At 45.0% G+C, this 27,892-nt stretch overlaps 1 protein-coding gene across 1 annotated transcript in view; it reads right to left on the bottom strand.

Annotated features, from left to right (window-relative positions):
• MYZAP (myocardial zonula adherens protein) overlaps positions 1–27,892 on the bottom strand; it is a gene marked incomplete at its 5' end in the record, with an annotated part of 100,595 nt that overhangs the window by 60,768 nt on the left and 11,935 nt on the right. The window contains 4 exons of the mRNA XM_082649406.1: positions 2,873–3,025; positions 6,686–6,799; positions 13,009–13,101; positions 16,216–16,371. Coding sequence (XP_082505532.1) covers positions 2,873–3,025; positions 6,686–6,799; positions 13,009–13,101; positions 16,216–16,371 — 516 coding nt within the window. The remainder of the gene's footprint in view (positions 1–2,872; positions 3,026–6,685; positions 6,800–13,008; positions 13,102–16,215; positions 16,372–27,892) is intronic.

Genomic DNA, 27,892 nt, shown 5'->3' with positions numbered 1-27,892 from the left:
GCTCAGAGTCCTACAAAATTAAAAAGTAAAAAGGTTTGCTATAGGAGGAAGGAGGGAGTTAAAGAGAAAAGAGGAGATTACAGATATTGACGTTCTATTTCTTTGTTTTGTAGATTTAACTTTGAAACCAAGTAAATAATTTACCTGTTATAAATATTAAAATTCAAACAATTATCTACCAAGATCATTCACTGGGACAAGAACAGACCTTTCAACAAACGGTGCTGGGATGATCGGATCTGTCACATACAAAAAAATGAGGTTGGATCCCTAATACACCATATACAAAAATTAACTCCAAATGGATTAAAGGCTTAAATGTGAAAGCCAAAACTATAAAACTCTTAGAAGAAAACCATAAGGCAAATCTTTGTGACCTTTGATTAAAATTAGATATGACACCAAAAGCATAACTGATGAAAGAGAGATAAATAAGACTTCATCAATATTCAATATTAAAAACTCCTGTGCTTCAAAAGATAGCATCAAGAAATTGAAAAGATAACACCCAGAGTGGGGGGGAAATATCTGTAAATTATTGATCTCATAACTTGTATCTGGAATATATGAAGCATTTTTACAACTCAATAATAAAATATAAATAACCCAATTTTAAAATGGGCAAAGGATCTGATAGACACTCCAGAGAAGCTATCCAAATGACCAATAAGCACAAGAAATGAGGCTTAACATCATTAGTTATCAGGGAAATGCAAAACTACAATGAGCTTCACACCTACGAGGAGGACTATAATCAGTAAGAGAGAGTAACCAGTGTCGGCAAGGATGGGGAGAAACTGGAATCCTCTTACATGGCTGGTAGGAATGTAAAATGGTGCAGGCCACGCACTCTATGTTACCTTTCATATTGTTTGACTTTTCTCCCCAGGTGCACACATTACTTTAAAACATTTTTTAAGTCAGAAAAGCAGGAAGGCTGCCCGCATGGAGTTGAAGCCGTCCCCTTAGCTGCACTGGCCCATCAGGCTCTAGCAAACACTGAAGCTCATATAAGAAATCTGGACTCATCCTTTCCATACCTTTGTGCTTTTCCAAATGTTGTGTTTGGAAACATTGCCATCTGGTTTGGGGGACCTTAGCTGGGGGCTCCTGGGGGCTTGCACAGGAGATGAGAAAAAGTAGAGGCGTGGGCAAGCAGGCTTCTGTTGGGAGTGGCTGGTGTTTCCTTTCTTCCCTGGCCCTGCCCCCACCTGTGAACTTCAGGCCATTGATTTTATGCCTCTGAAGGTTTGTTTGCGTCCCTTCCTTCCAGCTTACTGCTTGTTTAAGAGAGCTGAGTTAGCTGGGTAGGTGACCTCTGGTTAAGTAAGGTGTACTAAACCCGGCTAGGCTACGTGATGTTTACTCCAAAGACTGGACAAAAGTCTCTCTTGACGCCCTCTCAATCTCCCCTCTCATCTCTAGGCAAGTTTTGGTACCAAGAAACCACAAAACGGGAAATCCCGAAGAGAGGTTATCATTAGCTGAAAGAGACCCAGCGTGTCCTGCACCCCAGCTCCACTTCTAGAATGGGCTCTGTCCCTCACGTCCTCTTTACGCTGCATCCAGCTCACATGAAATACTCTGAGTCCTGTCACTTCTGTAATTTGGGGGGTGTGGGGTTGGGTAAAGCAAAGCATTAGTCTCTACAACAGGCAATGCGGACTGGATTTAGAGGTTTGGTCTCCCTGACACCACAGCACCTCTGGAACAGACATGGATGAAGAGCACAGGTGCAGAGAGTAGATACTCAGTACATATTTGTGGAATGAATGACTGCATAGAGATCCTACATTGAGGAAAAGACTCCAGTCATTTCAGAAATTTTCAGCAACAAACGCCTTTTTTTCCCCAAGTACCTCTTACGCAGAAATACAATATATGAAAAAGTAGAAGAGCCTCCCTGTTTGAAGTGAAAGCAAAAAGGAGCTGATCGACTGGGTAGCTCTCTGGTCCCTCCCCCTTCCCAGGTGGTGGTGTTTGGCCAAGTGGGTGGTGACGGCACAGCCTGTGGGGCGGCCATCACAGAGGCTACACAGTGTGGTGGCCTGTACTCCCCATCAGCTGTCCCTGAGGCAGCCCACAGGTGGGGGACCACGTGGCCCAGTTTGTTCCCCTAACTAAATTCTTAATAGCACCTCCTCTCACTCCTGAACATACTCTGGTTTGAGCAATAAATCACATGGGACACTACCCATAACACGCTCTCCCCTAGAATAGCCTAAGGCTGTGTTGAACACAATCTGAAAAGCACAGGCTTAAATAAAAACAAATTCATTCAGGAAATAATTTGTCGCGTGACTTCTGTGGGCCATTCCTGGGTCGGTTCCTGGAAGTTTCAAAGCTGGAAGGAGCACTAACATCTCCAGGGCCTTAGAAGCTGAGCTGAGGAATAAGAACGATCTGGGGTGCAGGAGGGACACTGCCCAGAGCCCTTGGTCACCCACCCATTTTCTTCCTAGCGGACCTCAGCTCTTCATTGTCAAACCAGACAATGAGGCCTTGGAACCTCAGAGAGAATCTAAACAGTGAAGCTTCTGAAGTCCTGGACCTGTGGGCAGCCCACATGTCCCCTCAGTACATAAGAACAGTGCCATGATGAGGTCTCAGTAGCCCTTGAGGCCACTGGGACCAAGGCAGGAGAGCCCAATAGGGGTATATACAGGGTACCCCCAATCTGCACTGGCAGCTGTGAACACAGAAACCCCCTCAGTCCCTTCAAGTCAAATCCTGTGGGGTTGGCCACAAAAAGGGTGGGGAAGCCCAACAGAGAAGAGAAGAGAGAAAGGGAAATGGGAGAGTTGGCGATGGGAGAAGAGAGAAAAGAAGAAGAGAGAAAGGTTAGCAGGAAATCTACATTCCTGTACTTTACCTTCATTTTCAGCAGCTGGTTTTCAACCTGTGCTACCTCTAACTGCCTCTGCTTTTCCCGCAGCTTGTCCATGGAGGCTTCATATGTCTGCTGCAGATTTCTGATTTGAGCCTTAATGTTGCTATTCTCCAAGGTAACATCCACAAGGGTTTTCTGTCAGGATGAAAATAAAAACCAGATCTAGCGGTGTGAGGAAACACGGCCAGAGTCATACACCGGGACATCCCTTTGTCATTAACGGCTGAGGGAGACATCGGCCCACAGGAGCTGCAAGCCTGGGACCCTGGTGTTAGAGCGCCCTGGTGGTCAGGAGGGCTGCCGCCCTGTACCTGGGTGGGCCAGCCAGCTTTCCCCCGTAACATGCCATGGCTGCTGCTAACACCGCTTGCCACTGCTTAGGATGGATGGACACTTTTCCAAGGAAAAATGTTCGTAATACGTCATTTCACGTGGAAAAAAGTTGGGTTTGAAAACAGTAGGTACAGAAGAATCCCATTCTGAAAAAAATAATGCATGAGCATCTGTCCAAATGTATTCAAGCCTAGAAAAAAAAAAAAAAACTAGGAGGAGTCACCAAAATCTAAATAATGATTTTCACTATGGGATAGGATTATAGATGGTATTAATTTTCTTCTTCGTATCTTCTATATTTTCCATATTCCCAAACTGAAATCAGAAAACAAAATACGTGTTTTATAAAATGGAGATATTCCCCTTTTTTCTTAAACAGGTTGTTTACTTCTGTACTTCTAGACGAGCTGCCAGGACAGTGACAACAGGGCTGAGGATCCTGTAATGCCTGCAAATGCTTCACCTCCCTCGCTCAGGCAGAGAAGGGTGGTGATGAAGGGAGGGGCGGGCAGGGAGCCGAGTCTGTGACTCCCACAAGTGCCTGCCAAGTGTCAGAAGCCTGTTGCTTATTGCTCCAGGCTGCCCACTGGAGCAGGAATGCTTAAATTAATATCGTTGCTATTTCATGCTTCAGGTCACTTGCTTAACTCTCCTGACAGAGAAATGGCTTCCACAACCCCAGAATTTCTACCAACGGACACAGGTTTATGGGCACCTTCTACCACCTCCTGAAGTCACCTACAACTTTATATTAGAAGATCTGGAAACTCTGGTGTTGAACACACGTCCTAATACCTGTGTCCTCCTTGTAGATGACCAGTCTCTGAAGCTCCTCCACCCCTTAGCCTCCACTTTGGAGAACAAGCCTCATGCCTAAACCTATTCAAATCAGTAGAAAGGGTTTTCAATGGTGGTAAATAGATATTAAAGAAAATACAGAAGCCTTTTGAAAGTTGGAATCACAGAGCATTGGAGATGCAAGGAGCCTTAGAAACCATCTGGCCAACAACCCTCTCTCCAAGTCCCATTGGCTTTACAGAGACCGGTCTTGTGCTCAGAACCTAAATCTGGACCAAGAGACCAGGGCTGTAGCCCTGGACTAGCTACACACTTTGTTCAAGTCATTTCTGTTGGCCTCCGTTTGTTTATCCATAAAACAAGGGGGCTGGAGATCATCTCAATAGTGCCTTCCAGCTTTGACATTCTATAAAATCAAACCAAGGATCTGGTCTCCTCAGTAATAATGAAAATGGGGTAGACTAGACAATGGAAGAAATAAGAAGGCAACTATTTTCAGACTCAGTTGAGTTTCCTGGCCATGAGATGATGTGTTTCTTTCCTCTGCTCCTCCCTCTTCCCGAGCCTCCACCCCCCTCTTTTTTTGTTTTTTTTAAACAACAGTTTTTAATCTTTTCATTTTAAGGCTCCTCTGTCTACCCTGGAATAAGAGACTAGACTGTAACTAGAAATTAGTCAGGGTCCCTGGGTTAGGGGGGACCCTGTTCTAACAGTTGACCTCTGAAGTAAATGCCTGGCCTGTCAGTGGTGTGGACAAAAATGCTGCCTGCCATGCCAGTCAGCAAGGACTGTTGCCCACCATCAAGTCATCAGCCACCGCAGCCCCCACAACAGTGTGCCCTGAGGGGGATTCAAGATGGAGAAAAGCAGGATACTAGCCCTAGATAGTTAAGATGCAAACCAAAGAAATAATTTCAATGAGCCCAGACTCTTACCTCTTCTTATACATAGAAAAGCACTAAAAACATTAACTGAAGATGTCTGGTTTTTTTGTGATTAACAGTCATCTTCTGATGTTTGGCTACATTTCTTTTAAGCGAAACTCCTATCTATCCTGGTTCCTCCCTCACCCCTTTGGAGCAGTTCATCAGAGCTGTCCGAGAGGCTGATTCCCAGGCTATAGGACTCAGTAAGGTCCCCGAATAAAACAGAACTCTGAACTTTTAGGTTGTATGGGGTTTTTTTTTAATCAACAGTGGGGAGGCAAATCAGAAGTATGATGGGGAAGAAAACCCAGATACCAACCAGATCTGAACTCAGGTGAGATACAGCATTTCCTGGTTGGACGGTAGTGAGATGTCTGAGAGGGAAGGAAAGGGAGGCTGGGTGAGCCCCCTTGATAGCAGGAGGAAGGGAAAATAAAGGCTCCTGAATAAACCAGACCCAAAGTAGGGCTTGGCCTGAGGCCAGGGGAAAGCTGCCAGGTACTATGGGAGAGCCAGGAAAAGGGTGGGACTCAGAGGCCCCACCAGAAATGGGCCTCCCAGACAAATCCAAACACGGGGCCCACCCAGGCCCACTGCGTGACCGTGGCCTAGCTTTGCTGTTGGCACTACTGCCCGAACAGCTGTTAGTAGAGAATGCTAGATCCTAAGGGAAGTGGATAATCTCAACATGAAAATTTGTTTGCTTATCTAGCGAATTATTTATAGAGAACCAGAAAGGATGTGAAATAGCTTGTGTGAACTTTCAAGAGGAAGGTAAAGAGATAAGAGTCAAATAAAGTTGGAAGGGGACAGACATTATTATTTGCACGTTTGGAAACTAAAGCTAAGGGAAGCTGCTTCTGGTGAATATAATGCTTTACTCTGAACATTTTCAAGTTAATTTGCATGTTACGCGGTGGGGGGCGGGGGTCAGTCGGAAGATTAAAAATGGGCAGCATATGAGGGGTTAACTCCTAGCAAATGAAACTAATCAAGAGAAAAACCCCCTTGACGTGTGGTGACCACACACATTTGCACAAATGTGGGATCCTGACTCTTTTGGCTTCCCTGCCTGGTACTACGAGATATTCTTTGGAAGGCACGTGATTTCTTTCAAAGCAAAATAATTTCTAGGGACTTCCCTGGCAGTCCAGTGGTTAAGACTCCGTGCTTCCAACGCAGGGGGTGCAGGTTCGATCCCTGACTAGGGAACTAAGATCCCACATGCCTCGCGGCCAAACAATAGTAACAGTAATAATTTCTAAATTAGGAAAAAGTACCTAACAGCCTCTGGGAGTTACTTGTCATGAATGAACACAGATTTCCTTTGCTTAAGTCTGGCTTTCCTGTGGTTGGTGGAACTTCTCGTAACACTGGGGCTTAAGGGAGTGGGCTGATGTGCTGTTTTAGGCACTGACACTTAGAACCACTTGGGTGTCTAGTGGAACAAGTGACATCTCTAGCACTGAACTCAGTATCTAACCCCCCATTTTAATAAGCGCAAAAACAACTGCAACTCCAAGGTTGAGAGTCTCAGCTTGGAAGCATTTCCATCAGCTTCCTTCCTTCACCATCTCCCTGGCCTGGCCTCTACTGCGGCTGTGTGTAGAGGATTGCAAATAACGAGCTGAAGACATTCTGTGACTTACTTTTCTACAAAGACACAGGGCCCACCCTTGGCTAAGCTCTCCTGCACTGGAACAGAGGAGACCCAGGCGAATCGGGAGCGGATGAATACCTGCAGGCCGATGGAGTCCGACACCAAAGCCGAGTTCATCGTATTAAAACTGTCCAGGGCCGACGACTGGGTTTGGATGTAATTCTGCTGATAATCCTGCTGAGCCTGTGAAACCTGGACAGATTGAGGAGACAGTTATACACAACCAGTGCACACACACTCATGACAACCTTCAGCTACACACAACCCATGCACACACACTCATGACAACCTTCAGTTACGCACAACCCATGCACACACACTCATGACAACCTTCATTTACGCACAACCCATGCACACACACTCAAGACAACCTTCAGCTACACACAGCCAATGCACACACACTCATGACAACCTTCAGCTACACAAAACCCATGCACACACACGCATGACAACCTTCAGTTACACACAGCCCATGCACACACACTCATGACAACCTTCAGCTACACACAACCCATGCACACACATTCATGACAACCTTCAGTTACGCACAACCCATGCACACACACTCATGACAACCTTCAGCTACGCACAACCCATGCACACACACTCATGACAACCTTCAGCTACACACAACCCATGCACACACACGCATGACAACCTTCAGTTACACACAACCAACGCACACACACTCATGACACCTTCAGTTACACACAACCCATGCACACACACTCATGACAACCTTCAGCTACACAACCAACGCACACACACTCATGACAACCTTCATTTATGCACAACCCATGCACACACACTCATGACAACCTTCAGTTACGCACAACCCATGCACACACACTCATGACAACCTTCAGTTACGCACAACCCATGCACACACACTCATGACAACCTTCAGCTACGCACAACCCATGCACACACACTCAAGACAACCTTCAGCTACGCACAACCCATGCACACACACTCCAGACAACCTTCAGTTACACACAACCCATGCACACACACTCATGACAACCTTCAGTTACGCACAACCCATGCACACACACTCATGACAACCTTCAGTTACGCACAACCCATGCACACACACTCATGACAACCTTCAGTTACACACAACCGATGCACACACACTCCAGACAACCTTCAGTTACACACAACCCATGCACACACACTCATGACAACCTTCAGTTACGCACAACCCATGCACACACACTCATGACAACCTTCAGTTACGCACAACCCATGCACACACACTCATGACAACCTTCAGTTACGCACAACCCATGCACACACACTCATGACAACCTTCAGTTACACACAACCCATGCACACACACTCATGACAACCTTCAGTTACACACAACCAATGCACACACACTCATGACAACCTTCAGTTACACACAGCCCATGCACACACACTCATGACAACCTTCAGTTACACACAGCCCATGCACACACACTCAAGACAACCTTCAGCTACACACAACCCATGCATACACACTCATGACAACCTTCAGTTAGGCTGGAACATTCCCCTGATGGTAGCCACATCTGGGTCAGTGGTATTTCAAGTACAGCTTTAAATTAAAAAGTCATCAGCTGCATGACCCAGAGAGTAGAAAGACAAGACTGCTTTTCCTTCGGATAATAGTCACACATTCCCCCACAGGGCTTCACTTAGTCCTCGCAACACTTTGCAGCAGCCAGAACATTCTCTTTCATAGGGAGGAAACAGGATCGGAGAAGTTAAGGGATTTGTATGCAAATAGCTAGGAAGTGTAACAGCTACTTTTAGAACCTAGAATGCAGTTGAATACCTCCTTGTGCCATCTTGCCTTTTTTTTTTTTTTAATTTATTTATTTGTTTTTGGCTGCGTTGGGTTTTCGTTGCTGTGTGCAGGCTTGCTTTAGTTGTGGCGAGTGGGGGCCACTCTTTGTTGCGGTGCGCGGGCGTCTCATTGCAGTGGCTTCTCTTGTTGCAGAGCACGGGCTCTAGGCACGCGGGCTTCAGTAGTTGTGGCACACAGGCTTAGTTGGTCCGCGGCATGTGGGATCTTCCCGGACCAGGGCTCGAACCCGTGTCGCCTGCAATGGCAGGCGTATTCTCAACCACTGCACCACCAGGCAAGTCCCATCTTGCTTATTTCTACTCACCATGGAAGGAATATACTTTGGGCTCAACCAGTTCTCAAGAGTTGTTTTGTGGCTGCTGCAGTTGTTGTGCTGTCTTTGTTGGACGTGTATTTAACACGTTTGAGAGAGATTCAACAGAGGCCAGTCTTAAACTAGGCCTTAAAGAAGGGCTGGATATAGAAAGGCCGGGAGAGGACTTCCCTGGCAGTCCAGTAGTTGGGACTCCGTGCTCTCACTGCCGAGGGCCCGGGTTCAATCCCTGGTTGGGGAACTAAGATCCCGCGAGCCTCGCAGTGCAGCCAGAAAAAAAAAGGCTGGGAGGCAGTAGAACCAGGGGTAAGGTTTCTGGGAAGGCTCAAGGGTAGACCCCGTGTGGCCTGTGGGAGCCACAGGAAGCAGCCAGGCATGAGAGAGCGAGAGGTGCACCCTTGGGAGTGGGAGAGAGAGCAGCCGAGGCCCAGGAGGCACGTTCCTGCTCACGGTGTATTCATATAGCAGTAAGTTAGCATCTTAACCTGGCTACAGTCCGTGGTGTGGCCTGGAGGAGGAGGAGACTGAGGGTAGAGACTGAGCTCCTGGAACAGTCTAGCATGAGAAAACAGGGTGTGTAGGAGGTGGCAATGGAAAGCAAGGGGCAGAGATCTGTTTTTGCATCTATTGCAAATCCAATCCTTTGGCTTTAATTACAGTCATTAGTGTCAGTGGATGGCAGAGTGAATTTCCATAGACATGTGAGAATTTCACAAATCTCTTCCTACGTGTCAGTGAGCATGGGCTAGGTGGATATGTTTGTATACCCCCCTCCGCTGTAATCAAGGCAGTAGGTCTTACTTAAGCCGATAATTTCACAGACCAGACATAAACTAGACTCATACACAACTGTGGCAACTGTGCTTCTTTCCTGAAGATGTTAACTTTTTTTTTGAATTTTATTTATTCGTTTTTTATAAGTAGGTTCTTATTAGTTATCTATTTTATACATATTAGTGTATACATGTCAATCCCAATCTCCCAATTCATCACACCATCACCCTCCCCCCTGCCGCTTCCCCCCCCTGGCGTCCATACGTTTGTTCTCTACATCTGTGTCTCTATTTCTGCCTTGCAAACCAGTTCATCTGTACCATTTTTCTAGGTTCCACATATATGTGTTAATATACAATATTTGTTTTTCTCTTTCTGACTTACTTCACTCTGTATGACAGTCTCTAGGTCCATCCACGTCTCTGCAAATGACCCAATTTCATTCCTTTTTATGGCTGAGTAATATTCCATTGTATATATGTACCACATCTTCTTTATCCATTCGTCTGTCGATGGGCATTTAGGTTGCTTCCATGACCTGGCTATTGTAAATAGTGCTGCAATGAACATTGGGGTGCATGTGTCTTTTTGAATTATGGTTTCCTCTGGGTATATGCCCAGTAGTGGGATGACTGGGTCATATGGTGGTTCCATTTTTTGATTGGGTTGTTTGTTTTTTTAATATTGAGCTTCATGAGCTGTTTATATATTTCAGAGATTAATCCTTTGTCCGTTGATTTGTTTGCAAATATTTCCTCTCATTCTGAGGGTTGTCTTTTTGTCTTGTTTAGAGTTTCCTTTGCTGTGCAAAAGCTTTTAAGTTTCATTAGGTCCCATTTGGTTATTTTTGTTTTTATTTCCATTTCTCTAGGAGGTGGGTCAAAAAAGATCTTGCTGTGGTTTATGTCAAAGAGTGTTCTTCCTATGTTTCCTTCTAAGAGTTTTATAGTGTCCAGTCTTACATTTAGGTCTTTAATCCATTTTGAGTTTATTTTTGTGTATGGTGTTAGGGAGTGTTCTAATTTCATTCTTTCACATGTAGCTGTCCAGTTTTCCCAGCACCACTTATTGAAGAGACTGTCTTCTCTCCATTGTATATCCTTGCCTCCTTTGTCATAGATTAGTTGACCATAGGTGTGTGGGTTTATCTCTGGGCTTTCTATCCTGTGCCACTGATCTATATTTCTGTTTTCTGCAGATGTTAACTTTTATGGCAAGTATGTCACACAAAACAAATTTTTTTCTTCAAGGTTATTAATCACAAATATTTTTTAAAATGTTTTCTCCCGTATGCGTTAGCTAGGTTAAACCAGAGGAAGCTTATTTTTTCTTTAATTTTTAGTAGGTAATACATTCATAGAGTTCAAACATTTTAAAAGTAGAAAAGGTATACACTAAAATAAATCTCCCTTTCACTCCTGTCCTATTTGCTCAATTACCACCTCGCCCACTCTGCACCTCAAGAAAGAATCACTGTTAATTACTTTCTTGATGATCCTTCTAGTAACTTTGTGTACACACACAAGACAGTCTAGATATATTTATTTTCCCCTCCTGGTTTACATAAATGGTAGCACACTACATATGATATTTTCGTATTTTCCGATGTCTTGCCTTTTTTACCACTTACTCTATATCTCTGAAATTTTTCTGTATCTCTTTTTGAAGAGCTTATTCATTCTTTTTGTTCTTTTTTTTTTTTTACAACTCTGTGTATTACAGAGATGGAATTTATTTTACTTTCTCCTTCTTAATGGACGTGTAGGCTTCCAATCTTTTTACTATTACAAACAATGCTTAACTACTAAGTTCATATATACGTCATCTCACATATGTGAGATTTGATCTACAGAATAAATTCTTAGAAAGAAGCTTGCTGAGTCAAAGGATGTAGGCATTTGTAATTTGGGTAGATACTGCAAATTGTTCTCCCTAAGAGTAATGCAAATGACATTCGAAGCAGCAATCTTCCTGTTCCTCCACAGCACGGCTAATACAGCATCTTGTCCCACTTTTGCAGTTTTGCCAGTCTGTTAGGTGAAAATAGCATCTCAGGACCATTTTAATCTGAATTTCTCTTATTGAGAATGAGGCCAAGCATCTCGTCATACATTTAAGAGCTCTTCATCTTTCCTTTACTATAAACTATCTGTCACAAATATTTCGCCTATTTTTATGAGTTGTGGCCTTTATCCTCTTGATTCATGGGCGCTCTTTAAATACTCAGGATATTAGCCTATTATCTATAATATGAAGGCAAATCATTTTTCCCAGCTTGTCATTTGACTTTGGTGTTTTTGTCAGCACTAGTCGTCAGTTTAATGTAGTCAAAATTATCAACTTTTCCTTTTGTGATTTTGGGATTGCATGTCATAGTAAGCAACTGCCTTCCCCCCCCCCCAAGAGTATAAAAGAATTCACACATATTTTCTTCTGGCACTTGCAAGTTTCACTTTTTAGCATTTTTGATCTATTCAGAATTTACCCAGGTGTAAGTCTGTCCCAACAGCATATACTGACTGGTCCATTTTCCTCCCTTCATGTCAGATGCCACATTTATCATATACTGGGGTACATTTCTGGGCTTCTTCTCATTGATGTCTATTCATTTATGTCCCAGTACTATATACTGTTTTAATCACTGAGGCTTTCTCAATTTCTTGTAATATTAAGAGGGAGAGTCTCCTTCATGGCCTTTTTTTCCCCAGAATTTCAACGCTTCATATTTATTTTCTGTACACCATGGAACCACCTAGTCCAGTTGTAAAAAGCAACATAAAAATCTGTTGGTATTTTTATTGGGCTATATTAAATTTGTATATTAACTTGAATGGTATTAACATCTTCTGATGTTGAATCTTCCTTTCTAAGTACGTGGCACATCTTTCTACTTGCTAAAGTCTACTTCCAGACACCTGGTAGTTTTTGTTGTTGTTATTTCCTCTAACTGGTTGTTTTGTGTATATTGAAACCTAACATGTGTCCATTAATCTTTTACCCTGCTGCCTTACAGAATTCTTTTATTGTTTATAGTAGTTTTTTTATTGGTTCACTTCAGCTTTCTGGGTATATTACCATACAGTTTGTAAACAGTGATAGTTTTACACCTACCTGTCCAGTTTTGAAACCTCTATAAACTGTTTATTTATTTCTCTCATGTTTAATTTATTTCTCTTGTTTAATTCCATTGGCTAGGGTCTCCAGTACAATGTTAAATAATAGCAGTGGTAGCTGGCTTCCTCATCTTATTCCTGATTTTGGAGGGAATGCTTTGAATGTAAAGATTACTCTCGCCACAAAAATTTTCCTGTAAATAATAAACTTAATTCTGTGATAAAATTCCCTCGGTTCATTTAAAATATGACTCCATCATAAGGAACATCATAAACTCAAATATCTTCAGGCACTAGCAACTGAGAGGGAGTTCTAAGCTCTAGCATCCCTCCACATTTTACTTACTGACAGTTCTTGGGTGAGCTGTCGAATCTTCTGTCTCATTTCATCATAGTCTCCATACATTCGCTTCCTTACATTTTCCAAAGTGGCTCTTACCTGCAGCCCACAAAGATGCTCGTTAGAGATCAAGCTATAATAATAATAATAAATGCATATTGTGATTATATATAATTATTGATAACTATTAATTATACAAATAACATGCTCTAAAGAAAGATTCGTTTACTGAAATTCACCTACCACCCTAAAAACCATATTCAGGCCAGATTTTCCCCTTTTCCTATCACATGTTTTTACAAGTAGAAAATGTTGAACAAGTTGACTTTCTAAACACATGGCTAGGAGGACCAAAAAACCAAAAAGCAAAAGCCACCTCTAATTTTCCCTATCTCTGCCCTGACTGCCAAAGAACAAATAAATGTTTGGAATATGAGTCAGGAAAGTATGAGCTTAGAGAGCCCGTAAATGTGAAATTCAGTTCCTCAGTAATCACCAACGATACACAAGGCACTAAATATAAGAAAAGTCAGTTGATCCCCCAAACACCTGTTTATACAAACTCTTTCAATTTCTCTACAGTACCACTCTTCCAGAGGAGTAACGGGGCCTTAAATACATTTTCAATAAAAACAAAAAACCTAACAAATAGTCTCTGTCTTCCCCCTTCTTCTGGTGCCCCTAGGAGGATGAAGAACTCAGGGATCTTCGAATAGAACAGGAAGCCTCAAGGAGCCCTCTCCAGAATGCTCTGGAACTTCTATCACAGGAAAGGCTCAAAGGCAGCAGTTTGGTTTGACGGGCGTGTAGGGCACAGCACGAGCGGACCTAATTTTGAAGCTGTACTTGCACAACTAGCACGTTGTTTTAAACTGACTGCATGTTTATTAGGAGTGACTGGATATTGGTGGAGATTCCAGGGCAGGAAAGAGAGGGCAAGTCAAGACACCACGCCCTCCCCAGATGAATTCTAGTAAGAAAGACTGCTTTCTTGTCATTGACTACAAACACTTTGGGGAAATGAGCCAAAAGCGCAACTTTTCATTCTGGGCAGGCAGAATGGCTCTCAGCCAAACGCACAGCTTTTCATTCTGGGCAGGCAGAATGGCTCTCATCTGCGGCCCTGAGTTAGCTCTTGGGCTGCTCACCATTGGGAAGTGGGTGGAGCTGGGTGTTGCTCCCACTGGCAAATACTGCAGGAAGCCAACTAAGCCAGAGTCACCCACAAGCAAGGGAGGGCACACAAACCCATAAATACACTCAGGAATGAGGAGCGAGTGACAGGTCTGAAACCAGCTATAGAAGGTGTTTACCCGGAAATTAATTTTAAGTTGCAGATCACAGTGGCGGTTGGGAAATTCAGGTCAGTGACTCCCCTGTGACCTGGGCACCTGACAGCCTGAACCTACTATCTCGTCTTGGGCAACCTGCAACTCTCCAATCTGCTTAGGAGGTTTACCTCTGAAGTGGTGCCGTGTTATTTGGGGCATTTCAGTGAGGAAAACACAGGAAACTAGGAAGGTGCAAGCTGTTCCCACCTGGGAAGATGAGGAATGGGATACTGTGAATGGTTAAAACTGATCTCTGGGGGTTGGATGACTGGGGCTCTGAGGCTGGTGGTCGTCACACATCTTCTGTGTGTTTGTGTATGAGTAGGGCTCCTTTCCTTCATTTTCTCTGCTAAGCATGTATTGTCTCTTTTATTCCTTAAAATTATACAAGTATCCAAATCTTTCGAGACACATTAAGAAATGCACATTATTTTTGATATTTGAGAAGAGGTGTTCTTCTCAAAAACTCAAACAAAAGCCGACAACATGTGTTTTGTGTCTTATTCGCAAACACAACCAAATAAAATGAGGCACGAAGAACTCGTTTTGACCTGAAGGGTCCCTTCCCAGACCTCACAATCTATACATGAGAAAACTGAAGCCCAGACAGGGCAGAAGTTTGTCTGGGCCAAAGAGCCAGACCTTGAACCAAGATCCATGGGGACCCTATTGCCCACGCTGCCCCTGCTTCTCACTTTCTAGTCTACAGGCCAGTGTTTTGGTGCACCTCATTGCCTCTCTATCTAATCACTCTGGTTTGGGTCACAAAGGCACTGGTCAATCTAGGGAGACACGGGGTGGACCAAAAAGGAATGGAAATGATGGATGGATGGATGGAGGGATGGATGGATGGAGGGACAGGTAGGTAAGTCGATAGATATAGATAGATAGATAAAAAAGAAATGAAAAATTTACAAGGAAATGCTCCAAAATGTTAACAACTGTTCTGGTTGAATCGTAGAATTACGGGTGATTTTCTTTTCTTCTTCATACATATTTACATTTTCCAAAATTTCTCAATAGACCATATAGTTTAAAAGAAACGTAATATTCAATCCTTGGTCAGGGAACTAAGATCCTGCAAGCCGTGCAGCATGGCAAAAAAAAAAAAAAAAATGTAATATTAATTACAAAAAAATTGTATTAATTGACCTGGGTTGGACAATGTCTATCGTGGTTGACTTCCCACCATCCATTTCAACCTAACTGACTGGTCTGAACCAGCAATAGTCATCCTATTCCCCTTGCCAGTGATGGATTTGGGAACGGGCATGTGACCTGGGTCCTGGCCAATGAGAAACAAGGGAAAGTCTAATGGAGGGTCTCTATAAAGTAACCAGAGATGACTGTCCTCTTTTCCTCCTCCAGACACCATCATATTTTTAGATGTTGCCATGAGCATGAGGCTGAAGGAGAAAAGAACCCAGGGAAACTCAGAGAAGTAGAACTGGAGCTTGGAGAGGCCTGCTTAGAGCCCACCTACCCCTAGAGTTACCCCCACATGAGACAAATTCCTTTTCAAGTTGGCTTTTCTGTTTGCAGCAAAAAGCATCCAAATTAATACAGTTGTCCAAACTCGTACATTAGGAGTGTTCAGTGTAATAAGCAAAACTACTTAAGAGCCTACTTATCATACATGGAAGAAAGAAGCCACTTGGTCTCCTGAGTATCCCTACTTAGTAACATCTAGAAATTCACTCTATACCTCACTGCAGAGTTACATTTGCGCTTTTCCTATTACCATGAAGATCTGTGGCCACAGTTCCATCCACAATGATAACACTTAGAATTGTTTCAAAATGCCTTATTACATTCATATCCACCCTCTTACATGCTACAAGAAGTGTATAAACCAGAAAAAAAAAATCCTTAAACAACTCACGTCTTTGATGTAGTTCATCTCTTCTTTCAGCTGATTGGTGGTCCACCCATACACCACCATTTCTTTCTGCTGGTTTTGATCTGATCTTCGTACCACACCATAGACAACACCCTGAGGGAGTTTCATGGTGGGTTCGCCATTGCTCAGGTCACGATACTAAAAGAGGATAGAAAGAGAGAAAGAATAATGACTCTTTAGGCCTCGTAGAGACAGCTGTCATCGTGGGCCCACTGTATATGGTTATGCAGGTTGTACCCAGCACTAGGGGGCCTGGCAGTGGGGAGAACGGCCAGTAGAAGTCCAGCCTGGTCTCTGCTTGCCAAGTCACACCTGGCGTGGGCTGAGCCTGCCTTTACCCTCGAGGAATAGCACCTTTCCCTAATTTCTACCAAAGCTCTGTTCCTTTACCTTGTAGTACATATGCCAGGCCCCATCTTCCCAGAGAAGGTGCCTTTATTTAATTCTCACAAAGGCGCCAGGCGGACTTACGCCATCCCTGATAACAAGAGTGTCTAAAATCTCGCATTCTTGGTAATACTGTTTTTCTCTTTATACCAGTTCCTCTGTATGACTTCGTCCTCATCATTAACTGTGTGGCCTGAAATGCATGAGGTTGAGATACGCAAGGGAAGAATTTTGGCAGCCATCTGGCAGCCAGATTGTCCTCTGAGGTTAGGGCTGACCCTGGAGCCAGTTCCGAGGAAAGGGGGTAGGGACACCTGTTGTGACCATTCATGAAATATTTCTGGAAAGCCAGGCAGAGGTGGCATAACTTCACCCCAAAAGAATCTTCTGCTCCTTAACTCACTCAGTTAAAGCTCTGATCAGTGCTAAAGTGCAAATACCTTTGGGAAGTGGGGAACATCTCCAAGTCCTAACACATCTTCACAGACTGAAGGCTCAAGAAGCAGGAGGAAGAGAAACTAAGATTTGTTGAGCACCTACTATAAGCTAGAAATGTTCCTTATACATTTAATCTTCACAACGACACTGTGACATGGTGAATATCCTCTCAACTTTATAGCTGAGAAAACTGAAGTTCAGAGAGGTTAAGTCTCTCCCTTATGGTCACACATCTAGATTCAAGCCCAATTCTGTGTGACACTAAGTACACCTTCCCACAGTGCAGGCTTTGTTACATGTAGAGGCACAGAGTAGGCCTTCACAATATGGAAGGGAAGGGACAGGAAAAACTCAAGATGAGACAGTGAGACTTCAGAGAAAAACCAGCCTACATCTAACCTTCCTTGGGACAATGCCACAGAAGGCTGAATTCCATTATGGCAACTCTGTTCTTTCACTAATTTTAAAACCACCTTTGCGGGCTTCCCTGGTGGCACAGTGGTTGAGAGTCCGCCTGCCGATGCAGGGGACACGGGTTTGTGCCCCGGTCTGGGAAGATCCCACATGCCACGGAGCGGCTGGGCCCGTGAGCCATGGCCGCTGAGCCTGCGCGTCCGGAGCCTGTGCTCTGCAACGGGAGAGGCCACAACAGTGAGAGGCCCACGTACCGCAAAAAAAAACAAAAAAAACAAAAAAAAACACCTTTGCATAAATTCTTTCTATGCACTTGCGAAACATCTTTGACAGATAAAACTATAATTTGCATTTTAAAATCATTCATTTGCAGCAGAATAGTAAGTACTTCATATTCCCATTCAGTCAAAGTTTGTAAAAGTAAAGCAAAGTTACCAGACAAATTATTAATCATTAACGACCTCTAAGGAGGGGACAGTGGGGAGGGGCAGGGATGCTGGAGGAGAGGATGACTTCAATTTTTTCTTTAGACCCTTGTGTATGGTTTGTTTACAATGTGAGCTTTTTTAAAAAAAATTAAGAAAACAAAACAGCCATTGCTTCCCACTCTTCTGTACAAACCTGTTAAGAGAGAAAATATGAGGAGTGGGACACTCTGCATTTGCTTCTGGAAAGTGCTTCCACTTGAGCCCCTCATACCTGGGTCCCACGGGCACTGAGGCAACTCTTGAAGTTGGTATCTAAGTTTAGGTGAGTGGGGGGTTAAATGGCTCTCAGTGGAGTGCAAAGCTGGGATTAGATATCCCTGCTTTACTACACATTTAATTAGGAAGAGGAAAAGCTCTAATGAAACTGCCCACACACCAGGAAACAAAAGCATGCTCTTTCTGTCACCAACTCCACCCAGTTCCTGAAAAACAAGCTGATGTCGGCAGGTGGACTGGCTTACAGGAAAATGCTCAGGTGGCCGGATACAGAGGACTCTGCCTCCCTGCCCACGCGGGGAGATGAGGTCCATCACTGACGGAGGCAAATACAAACATGCCAAGGACAACACAGTCTGTGAAACACCACCCTGGAGGTCGTGGATCTGAAAATTATGCACATGGAAAGATACCAAAGTTCTGTTAAGTAAAAAAGAGTAAATTTCATATTCCCATTTTTTTGTTTTAGAAGTGTGTGTTTGAGTATATAAAACACCTAGAAAGATGGACTCCACACCGTTAATGATAGTTTCCTCAGTGAAAAGGGGGATTTCACTCTTCCCTTTATGCTCTTCTGTATTCTATTTTAACTAGTTTGAAATAACAGGCATTATATTTGAATTGATCATTTTTATTTTAATTTTCAAAACATGAAAACTAAAAACTTATTACAAGGTCAGGGTCTAAATGACAGACCCACAGGGAAGGGCCCAGCACAGGACTCTGCTCAGAGGCAGGGCCACCAGCGTGGGCCGTCCCACAAGCACAGGATTCCTGAGGCAGCACGAGGAGCTGCAGGGCTGTGATGCGGAAAGGGAACGGATGGTTATGGAGAAAGAGAAGGGGAAAATATTTGTTGCCTAGCCATTTTATTATACAATATTTAATCCTCACAGTAACCCTACTGTGTAAACATTACTCTTTCTTCCAAGGTGGTAGCATTCAAGTGCCTGTGCATGTCTTTCCAAATCTAGGCCCCTTCCTTAATCAGAAAGCCTTCAGGATAGCTAAGAGGAGAGGAATTGGAACACACATGTCCCTGCGGCCCATAGACCTCAGGGCTACGGGAGCCAAGAGCCGGGCCCTCAGGTCCAGGGCCATTGGGAGGAGACGGGCCGGGATGGGAGGCTCTTCTCCAGCCTCCTGGCATCCATCTCCCTGGCCCCCACCACCTCCTCTCTGTTCCTTTATCAGCCAACCTCCTTTTTTTTTTTTTGGCGGTATGCGGGCCTCTCACCGCTGTGGCCTCTCCCATTGAGGAGCACAGGCTCCGGACGCGCAGGCTCAGCGGCCATGGCTCACAGGCCCAGCCGCTCCGCAGCATGTGGGATCCTCCCGGACCGGGGCACGAACCCGCGTCCCCTGCATCGGCAGGCGGACTCTCAACCACTGCGCCACCAGGGAAGCCCAGCCAACCTCCTTCTTGCCTCAGCCATTTACACAGGCTATTCCCTCTGCCTGCAGAGCCCACGGCTGGGCTGAAACGTCCTTCCCTCAAGGTCATCTGCACTGACCCTTCAGACCGTCAGGGCGCCACAACACTTCCCACAGTCGCAACGGGGTGACTATCAGCATCGTTACTATATGTGAGGCCTGCTCCCCTACCAACTGGAAGTTCCCAAAAGTCTAAAGTCTTGTTTGTCTTTTCCACCATAATCCCTGGCATCTAACAGTGATCACCACTTAAGGAGTTTCCCAGTGAATATTTGCTGAATGAATAGGGAGCTTTAGAAGCTGGAAGAGGTTCTGGGGAATTACCCAGAATATGTAAATATGGTCCCCTGAAGAGAACATCCTTTGTTCCTCTTAGATGGAGGGACAGGGAGATGATATTTGTCTCAATCATAAAATCTATATCCAGAAAATATTGCAAAGGAGCTGAGACTGCTATCATTTTTATGAAAGGTCAGTATGATTTTGGTCAAAAACTGGAGGATCCAGAAGAAAATGAAAAGAGCTGACACGTTTGGCACTGTGTTTGTAGCTAAATTTTTCTGCTCTCGTGTCCTTTACTCTCCCCATAAGATAAATGTTAATTTTTAGGCATGATAATAGCATTGTGATTATATTAAGAGATAATCTTTATCTTTTAGAGAAATATGCTTGAACTATTTATGATATCTGGGATACAGGGTGGAGGAAGTGGACGGGGGTGGAGACGGGGCAGGACTGACTATGGGCTGAGGGTCGTCAGCTGGGTGAAGGGTCCATTATTCTCCTTTTGTTTATGTTTGAAATTCTCCAGAATTAAAAGTTTTTAACACTTCTTTATAATGCTGCTCTGTATTAATAAAAATCACATTTTCAGAAATGTACACTAGGCCTATGAAAAGCCTCCTGGGCATGAAACAACAGGAGGTAAAATCGCCTTGCAAACAAAAGCCCTAATAAATGCACCGAATGAAAAAGTTATCGCCGAAGAAGGGAAAAGGAAACGATCAGCTGAAAGAGCATCCCAACCCCCTCGGTACAATGCCGCAGAATTATCAACAGGCACCATCAGTCAACTATACAGAGAATGTCTCCGTGACACTGTTCCCTGGGATGTATGCACAGCTTACTACTTACATTACAGGCTCATGCTATGGCTGTTTTCCCTAAAGACACACTTGGTGGCAAGTGCCTTAGAAAAGAAAAACTATAGAAAAGTAACCCAGCCTGAACTCTTGCTGCAAGAGTTTTACTGCTGGGGGAGAGCTGGGGTACGAATCCAGTGACAGATGACCATATTTTCCAAACCCTAAGTCAGAATATAAGATCTTACAATGAGATAAGCTCTACAGAGGCAGTGACTGTATCTGCCGTAGTCACCGCTATATCCCCGACACTTAGTGTAAATAGATGCTCGATAAGTCCATTTTGAAGGCAAGAAGAGAGAGAGAGAATACTTGGAACTGTGCTTAGGCCAGAATATTTGGAGTATGTGGTCATCCTAGACACTGATCTGTGCAAAGGAAGAAAATCCCACGGTCAAGAAGGGTTCTTAGAGAATAATACCAGAAAGCACAGTTTTCCAAAAATCCGAATTGATGGTGGTAGAACGCCACAGTCAGCCCCTGACCCCAGAGGCTAGGACAGGCAGCTGGTCACACGTCCAGCTGCCAATATGACTTAGATGGACCGTAACATGGATTGACTGACTTGAAAGCTATAAGCCAAGTTATTTCCAAAACTTTCTGTTGGGGACCTCTTCCTGCAGCCAGAGGGTGGCAGCTGACCTGGGGACTCTAAGTGCTGAGCCTCCGGGCATCCTATCCATCTTGTAGGCAGAGGAGGTGACTTTCAGGAATGTGCTCTGACCTGTCTGACCTGTGTGTCCATCATAGCAAATTACGGTTCCTGGTCATTACTCATGCTTGACTTTGTTTTGCCCGATTGTGACATCAATGAACGCTACAGCTGAGCCTAAGGGGCTCTTCCACAGCCTGGGAGGGAAATAGGCAAGGGATGGGCGGCCCTGTCCCCTCAGAGAAATGGAGACCTTTGGCTTATTGAGATACTTGTTATTTCTGACTCTCGCACAGATCGAATAGAGACCACTGCCTACATAAACTCATGCTTGGAAAAAGACGGATCACTTTGAATGCTTAAAGATGAGAAGAGGGCTTCCCTGGTGGCGCAGTGGTTGAGAGTCCGCCTGCCGATGCAGGGGACACGGGTTCGTGCCCCGGTCCGGGAAGATCCCACGTGCCGCGGAGCGGCTGGGCCCATGAGCCATGGCCGCTGGGCCTGCGCGTCCGGAGCCTGTGCTCCGCAACGGGAGAGGCCACAACAGTGAGAGGCCCGCGTACCGCAAAAAAAAAAAAAAAAAATGAGAAGGGAAAGAAAAATTCTAGCCAAGCAGAAATCCCACAAGAGAATGTAGTTCTAATGACAGTATCCTTATGAGAGTAACCTCTTAAAGATATTACTCTATACTCTATACTAATATCTTAGAGATCTTACTCTTTATATTACTCTAAAGATATACTCTCTCTGTAAAGATATCTCTAAGTAGTATCGTAAAGATATTACTCCATTCTAAGCAGACAATAGCTGCTTAGGCCTAAACACTCCAGGAAAAAGAGAAGGAGAAGAATATCTTCAGGGAGGTGGGAGGATCAGTTCTTTTCTGGAACCCAGGGGTATAGTACACAGCTTAGGTAAGTTACCTCGACTGATACAACAGACTTTCCTGAGAGGAGGAAGTGTGCAAGTTGACATCACCATGACGACACGGCCGGGGCACAGATCCGAGACAGAACTACTACCACTACTAGCTGTGTGGCCCCGTGCAAGTGACTTAACTTCACTGTTTCAGGGTCCTGAACAGTAAAAGGGGGATAATACCACGAGTTTCAGAAGCTTGTTTTAAGGAATACATGGAATAATATACATAAATCATCTAGGGCACCGCTGGGCACACTAGCAGATAACTGACAGATTCTATTGTTAGCGGTGGGGGCATGACATTTCCGAGCATCTGATTTCCTACTAAATTCTCCACATCTGTCTGGATGCTTCCGCCTGTCTGTCCACCTCTCTCCTCTTGGATCCTTTTGCTATTCCCATCACAGTCACCAGATTTACTATGACAGTGAAACGCTCACCCCTGAACTGGCCTTGGTTTCCCTGCTAGGAAAATTCAAGAGCTTGGTGCGCCATCGCCTGGCCCCTCCTCGGTGTCCAATGAGGTTGTGGGGCGGCAGCACTGCTGGGGCAGCCGACGCAGCCCTGACCTTATGTTAAACCACAGCCACTGCACTTTCACCGTTCTACAGATGGTGTTGTCGTACATATTCGTTTGAATAAAGAGTTCCAGAACTAAAGAAATGTGGGGAAATGCTGGCTCCAGGCTAACATTTCCATTTGCTAGAAGAGGAATTTGAGGCCCCTGGAGATGACTTGAGTGGCCCGACCACGACCTCGAGTGATCAGGCAGCCAGCACTAGAACCCAGGCCTCTTTGCCCTCCAGGGGCTGCTATCTCTGAGAGGCACATAGAGTCCTACACGCTATCACCAGGGCAGCTCCAGCCCCATCTGAATCACAGCAGCACACTCCCTCATCTGGCAACAGCCCGTGATGTTGTATAAACAGTCACACCAAGGATGAGAACGCAGCAGGCTTATTCATCCGGGGCTTTTAAGGGAACAAGGACTATAAAACCGAATGGCAAGGGTTTCCTTGGAATCATTTTACTGGGCTAGGAAAGCCCCCGACTTTTCATACATACACATATATCCGCTCTCCCTCACTCAGGGTTCTCCAAGATTGAGAGAGAAACAACTTCTTTAAAAACACAAGTCACTAAAGGACATCTATGACAGAAGGATGCTAATAGCTAACTAAAACATTATACACTTCAAGCTACTTTGTCACTTCGGAAACACCTCATCGTCGCACAGCCTCCGAATAGGCAGAGCTCAGATCGTATTCTCTAAAATTCAACTATGCAGTGAGACCCTGATTCAACACTGGTGTTGGTTCTATCTCTTACTTCTCTGTGTATGTGTGTATCTGTGTGTGCATAAGAATATTGGCACATAGATTTGGATAGGAATATGGATACGTACATTCACAAAGTTCTTTGAAAATGATAGGGGTTCAATTTCAAAATTATCTACTACCGGGCTTCCCTGGTGGCGCAGTGGTTGGGAGTCTGCCTGCCGATGCAGGGGACACAGGTTCGTGCCCCGGTCCGGGAAGATCCCACGTGCCGCAGAGCGGCTGGGCCCGTGAGCCATGGCCGCTGAGCCTGCGCGTACGGAGCCTGTGCTCCGCAACGGGAGAGGCCACAACAGTGAGAGGCCCGCATATTGCAAAAAAAAAAAACACAAAAAAATAAAACAAAATTATCTACTACCAATTTTAATTTTAATGTTCAACAATTTAATAAACATGTCATCAATCCCTCAACACGAAATTTGTGTCTACAAACTAATCAGCATTTCCTCTTCCATATAATTAATGACGTTTAATATACAAATAAAAGTCCATTGCTCATTTGCCCGAGTTGTTAATACAATTTAAGGTGATAATATTCCACAAAGAAACTTATCATGGGTTGAACAGTGTCCTGCAAATAGAGAGCACGTTGGAGCCCCCTTCCCCAGTACCTCACAATTTGGCCTTATTTGGAGACAGGGTCAAGTTAAGAAGAGGTCACTGGAGTTAAGACCTAATCCTATATGACTAGTGTCCTTACAAAAAGAGGACAAATTGGATTCAGAGACAAACACACACAAGGAGAACAGCATGTAAAGCTGGAGTGATGCTGCCATAGCCAGGGATTGCCCACAGCCGCCAGAAGCTGAAAGAGGCAAGGAAGCATTCTTCCCTGGAGCCCTCAGAGTGAGCATAGCCCTGCGGATACCGTGATCCTGGACTTCCAGCCTCCAAGACTGGGACGCCATAAATTTCTGCTGTTTAAGCCCCCCAGTTTGGGCAACTTTTTTATGGCAGCCCAAGGAAACTAACACAAAACTGAATCACCATAATCCACAGTCACGCACTAAGCGCCAACTACGGGCAAAATGAAAAGACTGCACATTGTTAAGTGTGTGTATATATGGACAAGTTGTACACGGATGTGGCAGGAATATGTATGTATACATACGTGCAGTGCTTAGCAGCAGATGGCTAGGTGCCAAGGGAGAGGGTAGCCTGGGTGTCCTGCAGCTCAAGAGAGGGGATAATCACCCAAGCACAGGCAGGCCAGGAAGGTCGTGGGGAAGCGGGCCTTCGGTAGGGTCTTGAAGGGTAAGGAGACTTGGATAAACTGAGTGTGGCTGGGCAGAGACTCATAAATGATCCAGATTTCATACTTTTAAATATTAAAATAATGGTCATACAGCAATAAAATATCTGTCCCTAAAAGTAACACCACGCAGAGAACAATGAACACCAACTCAGCCACCAGCAGGACAGGACTCGGGAGAGCAAAGCTGAGGTACAGGGTGTGCATCCTCCCGAAAGCGGCCAACCTGTGTATGGAGGAGTTCTCTGAGGTAAGGTTTGTGCAGAGAGAGGAGGCGAGGCCCAGGTGTATTGGCAGAGGGATGCTCAGAGGAGGACATCATAATATCAGAAAAGATGCAGCAGGCACAGCCCAAAAGGGAGGAGGAGATGCAGTTTCAGGAAGGAGAATGACTTCTCCAGGGGGGACAGGGGAGAAAAGCGAAGAACCAGGGCCACTGGGTTTGACAAAAAAGGGGAAGCGATTTGGCATTAAGTCATCGCCTCTCTAATCAGTGTTACAGGCCAGACACTGTGGTGGGACCTTTGCATATACTAGCTCAGTTACCCTCTGCAGCTAGACTTCAATGTGCCTACTTGAAAGATGAGGAAACTAACATCAGAGAAACAAAGTGTCTGGGAGCCATCCGTGGACTGGGGAAAGCAGTCTCGGGGCAGGTGGGATCTTCCTTAAGAGAAAGACAAAGAGAAGCAGGCAGCTGGGCATCTGCCTTAGGAGCAGGAAGCCGTCCACATCCACCCAAGGAACCCATGACTCCAGAGAAAGACGCTGCCTCTGTTGTAATTACCTCCAGAAGCCTCCAAACACCCCATCCTGAAGCTGGGCAACCTGTACCACCTGCTACACCCTTCCCCCTGCTCCACTGTAATTCCTCTTCCTGATGATCTGGGGCCAGTAGACAGAATGGCCCAGCTGGCAGTGGTGTCTGTGTGTGGCCAGCTGCCCCATGGCATCCTTAGGTCCTCAAAAGACACTAAGCATCCTCCATGACTGTGAAAAAGAACAAGGCCCAGGCCTGCCCTCAGCCGGCTGAAGCTCTAACAGGGCCCTGGAAACCCTCTGAGAAGTTTCACTTTATCAGCAACCCACTGGGCCATTTACAGCTTCTACATCCGAGCGAGCTCCAAACCCCGCCTTTGCACGCCGCAGACCCCTCCAAAGGAACCAAAGTCACTTCACCAGCGTTCCCGGCATCTTGCGGTTTTGTGGGCTACGTATGATGTCACAGAGAGGGGCAGCCACACCGAAGGCACATCAGAGGAGCTGGCAGCCCCAGGGCCTCCTTGCTGGTGCCTGCCTCTGGCTCCCAGTGACTCAAGACCAGGCACCTGGCTAGGACATGGTGACGAAATCACCCAGAACAGCCTCACCGTTACCACCAGGACCTTCAAGTGCGGCCACCACCCAAGGACTTCGGTTCTGGGGTAACAGCCAGCTGCACCCTCCTCCTCTCTACCCCAGTTCTTCTGCAGTGAGAAAAGATGGGCACTCAGGCTGCACACCTGGTCCCCCCAGTTTAAGAAGCATCCTGGCACATCCTCTCCCCCAGCATTTCTCCGCACGCCCCTTGAGTTCCCAGGCAGGAAGGTGTAGGGTGCAGGGAGACTGGAAGGACTTTGTCCCCCACCAGCACCACTTTCACCTGGATTACATCCTCGTTCAGGATGACGTTTTGAACAAAAAAAAAAAAAACAAAGAAAAAAAAAGGAGGGTCTAATTGCTTTTAAAAGTTTGAAAAGCACCGTTCAAGACCAATAGGCAAATCGGTACACAACGTGGTTCCCAATGCACCTGTGACACAGAACACACTGCCTCTTTCTTCGGGAACACTTGACTATTCTTGTGCAGTGACATGCCCCCCGGTGCCTCACATCATCCACTGTCCCAGTGTCGGCGCCCAGAAGCCCCTCACAAACATCTCCTCAGGCGTGCGGCTCGGGTATAACTCCCAAAGACCAAATTTCCCACTGTGTCTACCATGCCTATGGGGCCCTTGCCCTGTCGCTCACCCCAGCCTGGGCCCCTTTCTCCAGCCAGCACTCGTTCTGATTCCCCATGTGCTAAGCTGCCCATGAACCCCTAGGCACAGCCCAGGGCCACTTCTCTGACCAATCTATCAGCTTTGAAAGGAAGGACAGGGAGGGGATTGGTGAGGGCAGAAGGGGACCCCTTCCCCCAGCAACACAGGTCACCGAAGCCTGACCACTCCCGCTCTCTTTGGTTCTGAGATTTTACCCACAAACTTTTTCTTTGGAGAATGCTCAAAGGTACAGAGAAGTTGGAAGAATGAACTACGTAACCAATGTACCATTACCACAAGTAAGAAAAGTACTATTCATTCGATAATATGTAATATATGGGTTCATATTCAAAACTGTATAGTTATCCCAATATATCTTTTATAGATTTTTTTTGGGAAACAGGATTTAATTAAGGTTTAATTCGTTATAATGATATTAAGTCTCTCTAGTCCCTTTTATCTCCAATAGATTCTCATTTTTCTTAAATAACACTGAATTTATTAAGGGAGCCTGGCTAATTTTTTGTAGACAGTCCCACATTTTGGATTTTTCTGTGTCCTTATTACTAGATTCAATTAAACAAGTTTGGCATGAATATTACTGGTAACATTGTTTACTTCTGAATTGTATCACATCAGAAGTTACATAATACCAGGCTGCCCACTATTGGTAATGCTGAATCGGATCACCTGGTAGAGCTACTGGCTACCATCTTGTGGCATATTGTACCTTTAGAGTCAGTAAGTGATCAGTGAGGTACTAATACTCTTGAGTATATATACTACTCCACAGTAATCTTCCACCAATTAGTATTTGCATTCATTGATGACCTGACCTGGGGGTTACAAAGCAGAGATTTTCTAAATTTATCAGCTGATGTCATATAAAGAACAGCTTTCCCTTTTATAATCTCTCTCTGAATCTCTCTCTCTGATTATTACTATAAATCCATGAGGT

The sequence above is a fragment of the Grampus griseus genome (assembly GCF_964374135.1).
Source record: "Grampus griseus genome assembly, chromosome: 2".
NCBI lineage: Eukaryota > Metazoa > Chordata > Mammalia > Artiodactyla > Delphinidae > Grampus > Grampus griseus.
This window is presented reverse-complemented; position numbering and strand designations above follow the sequence as displayed.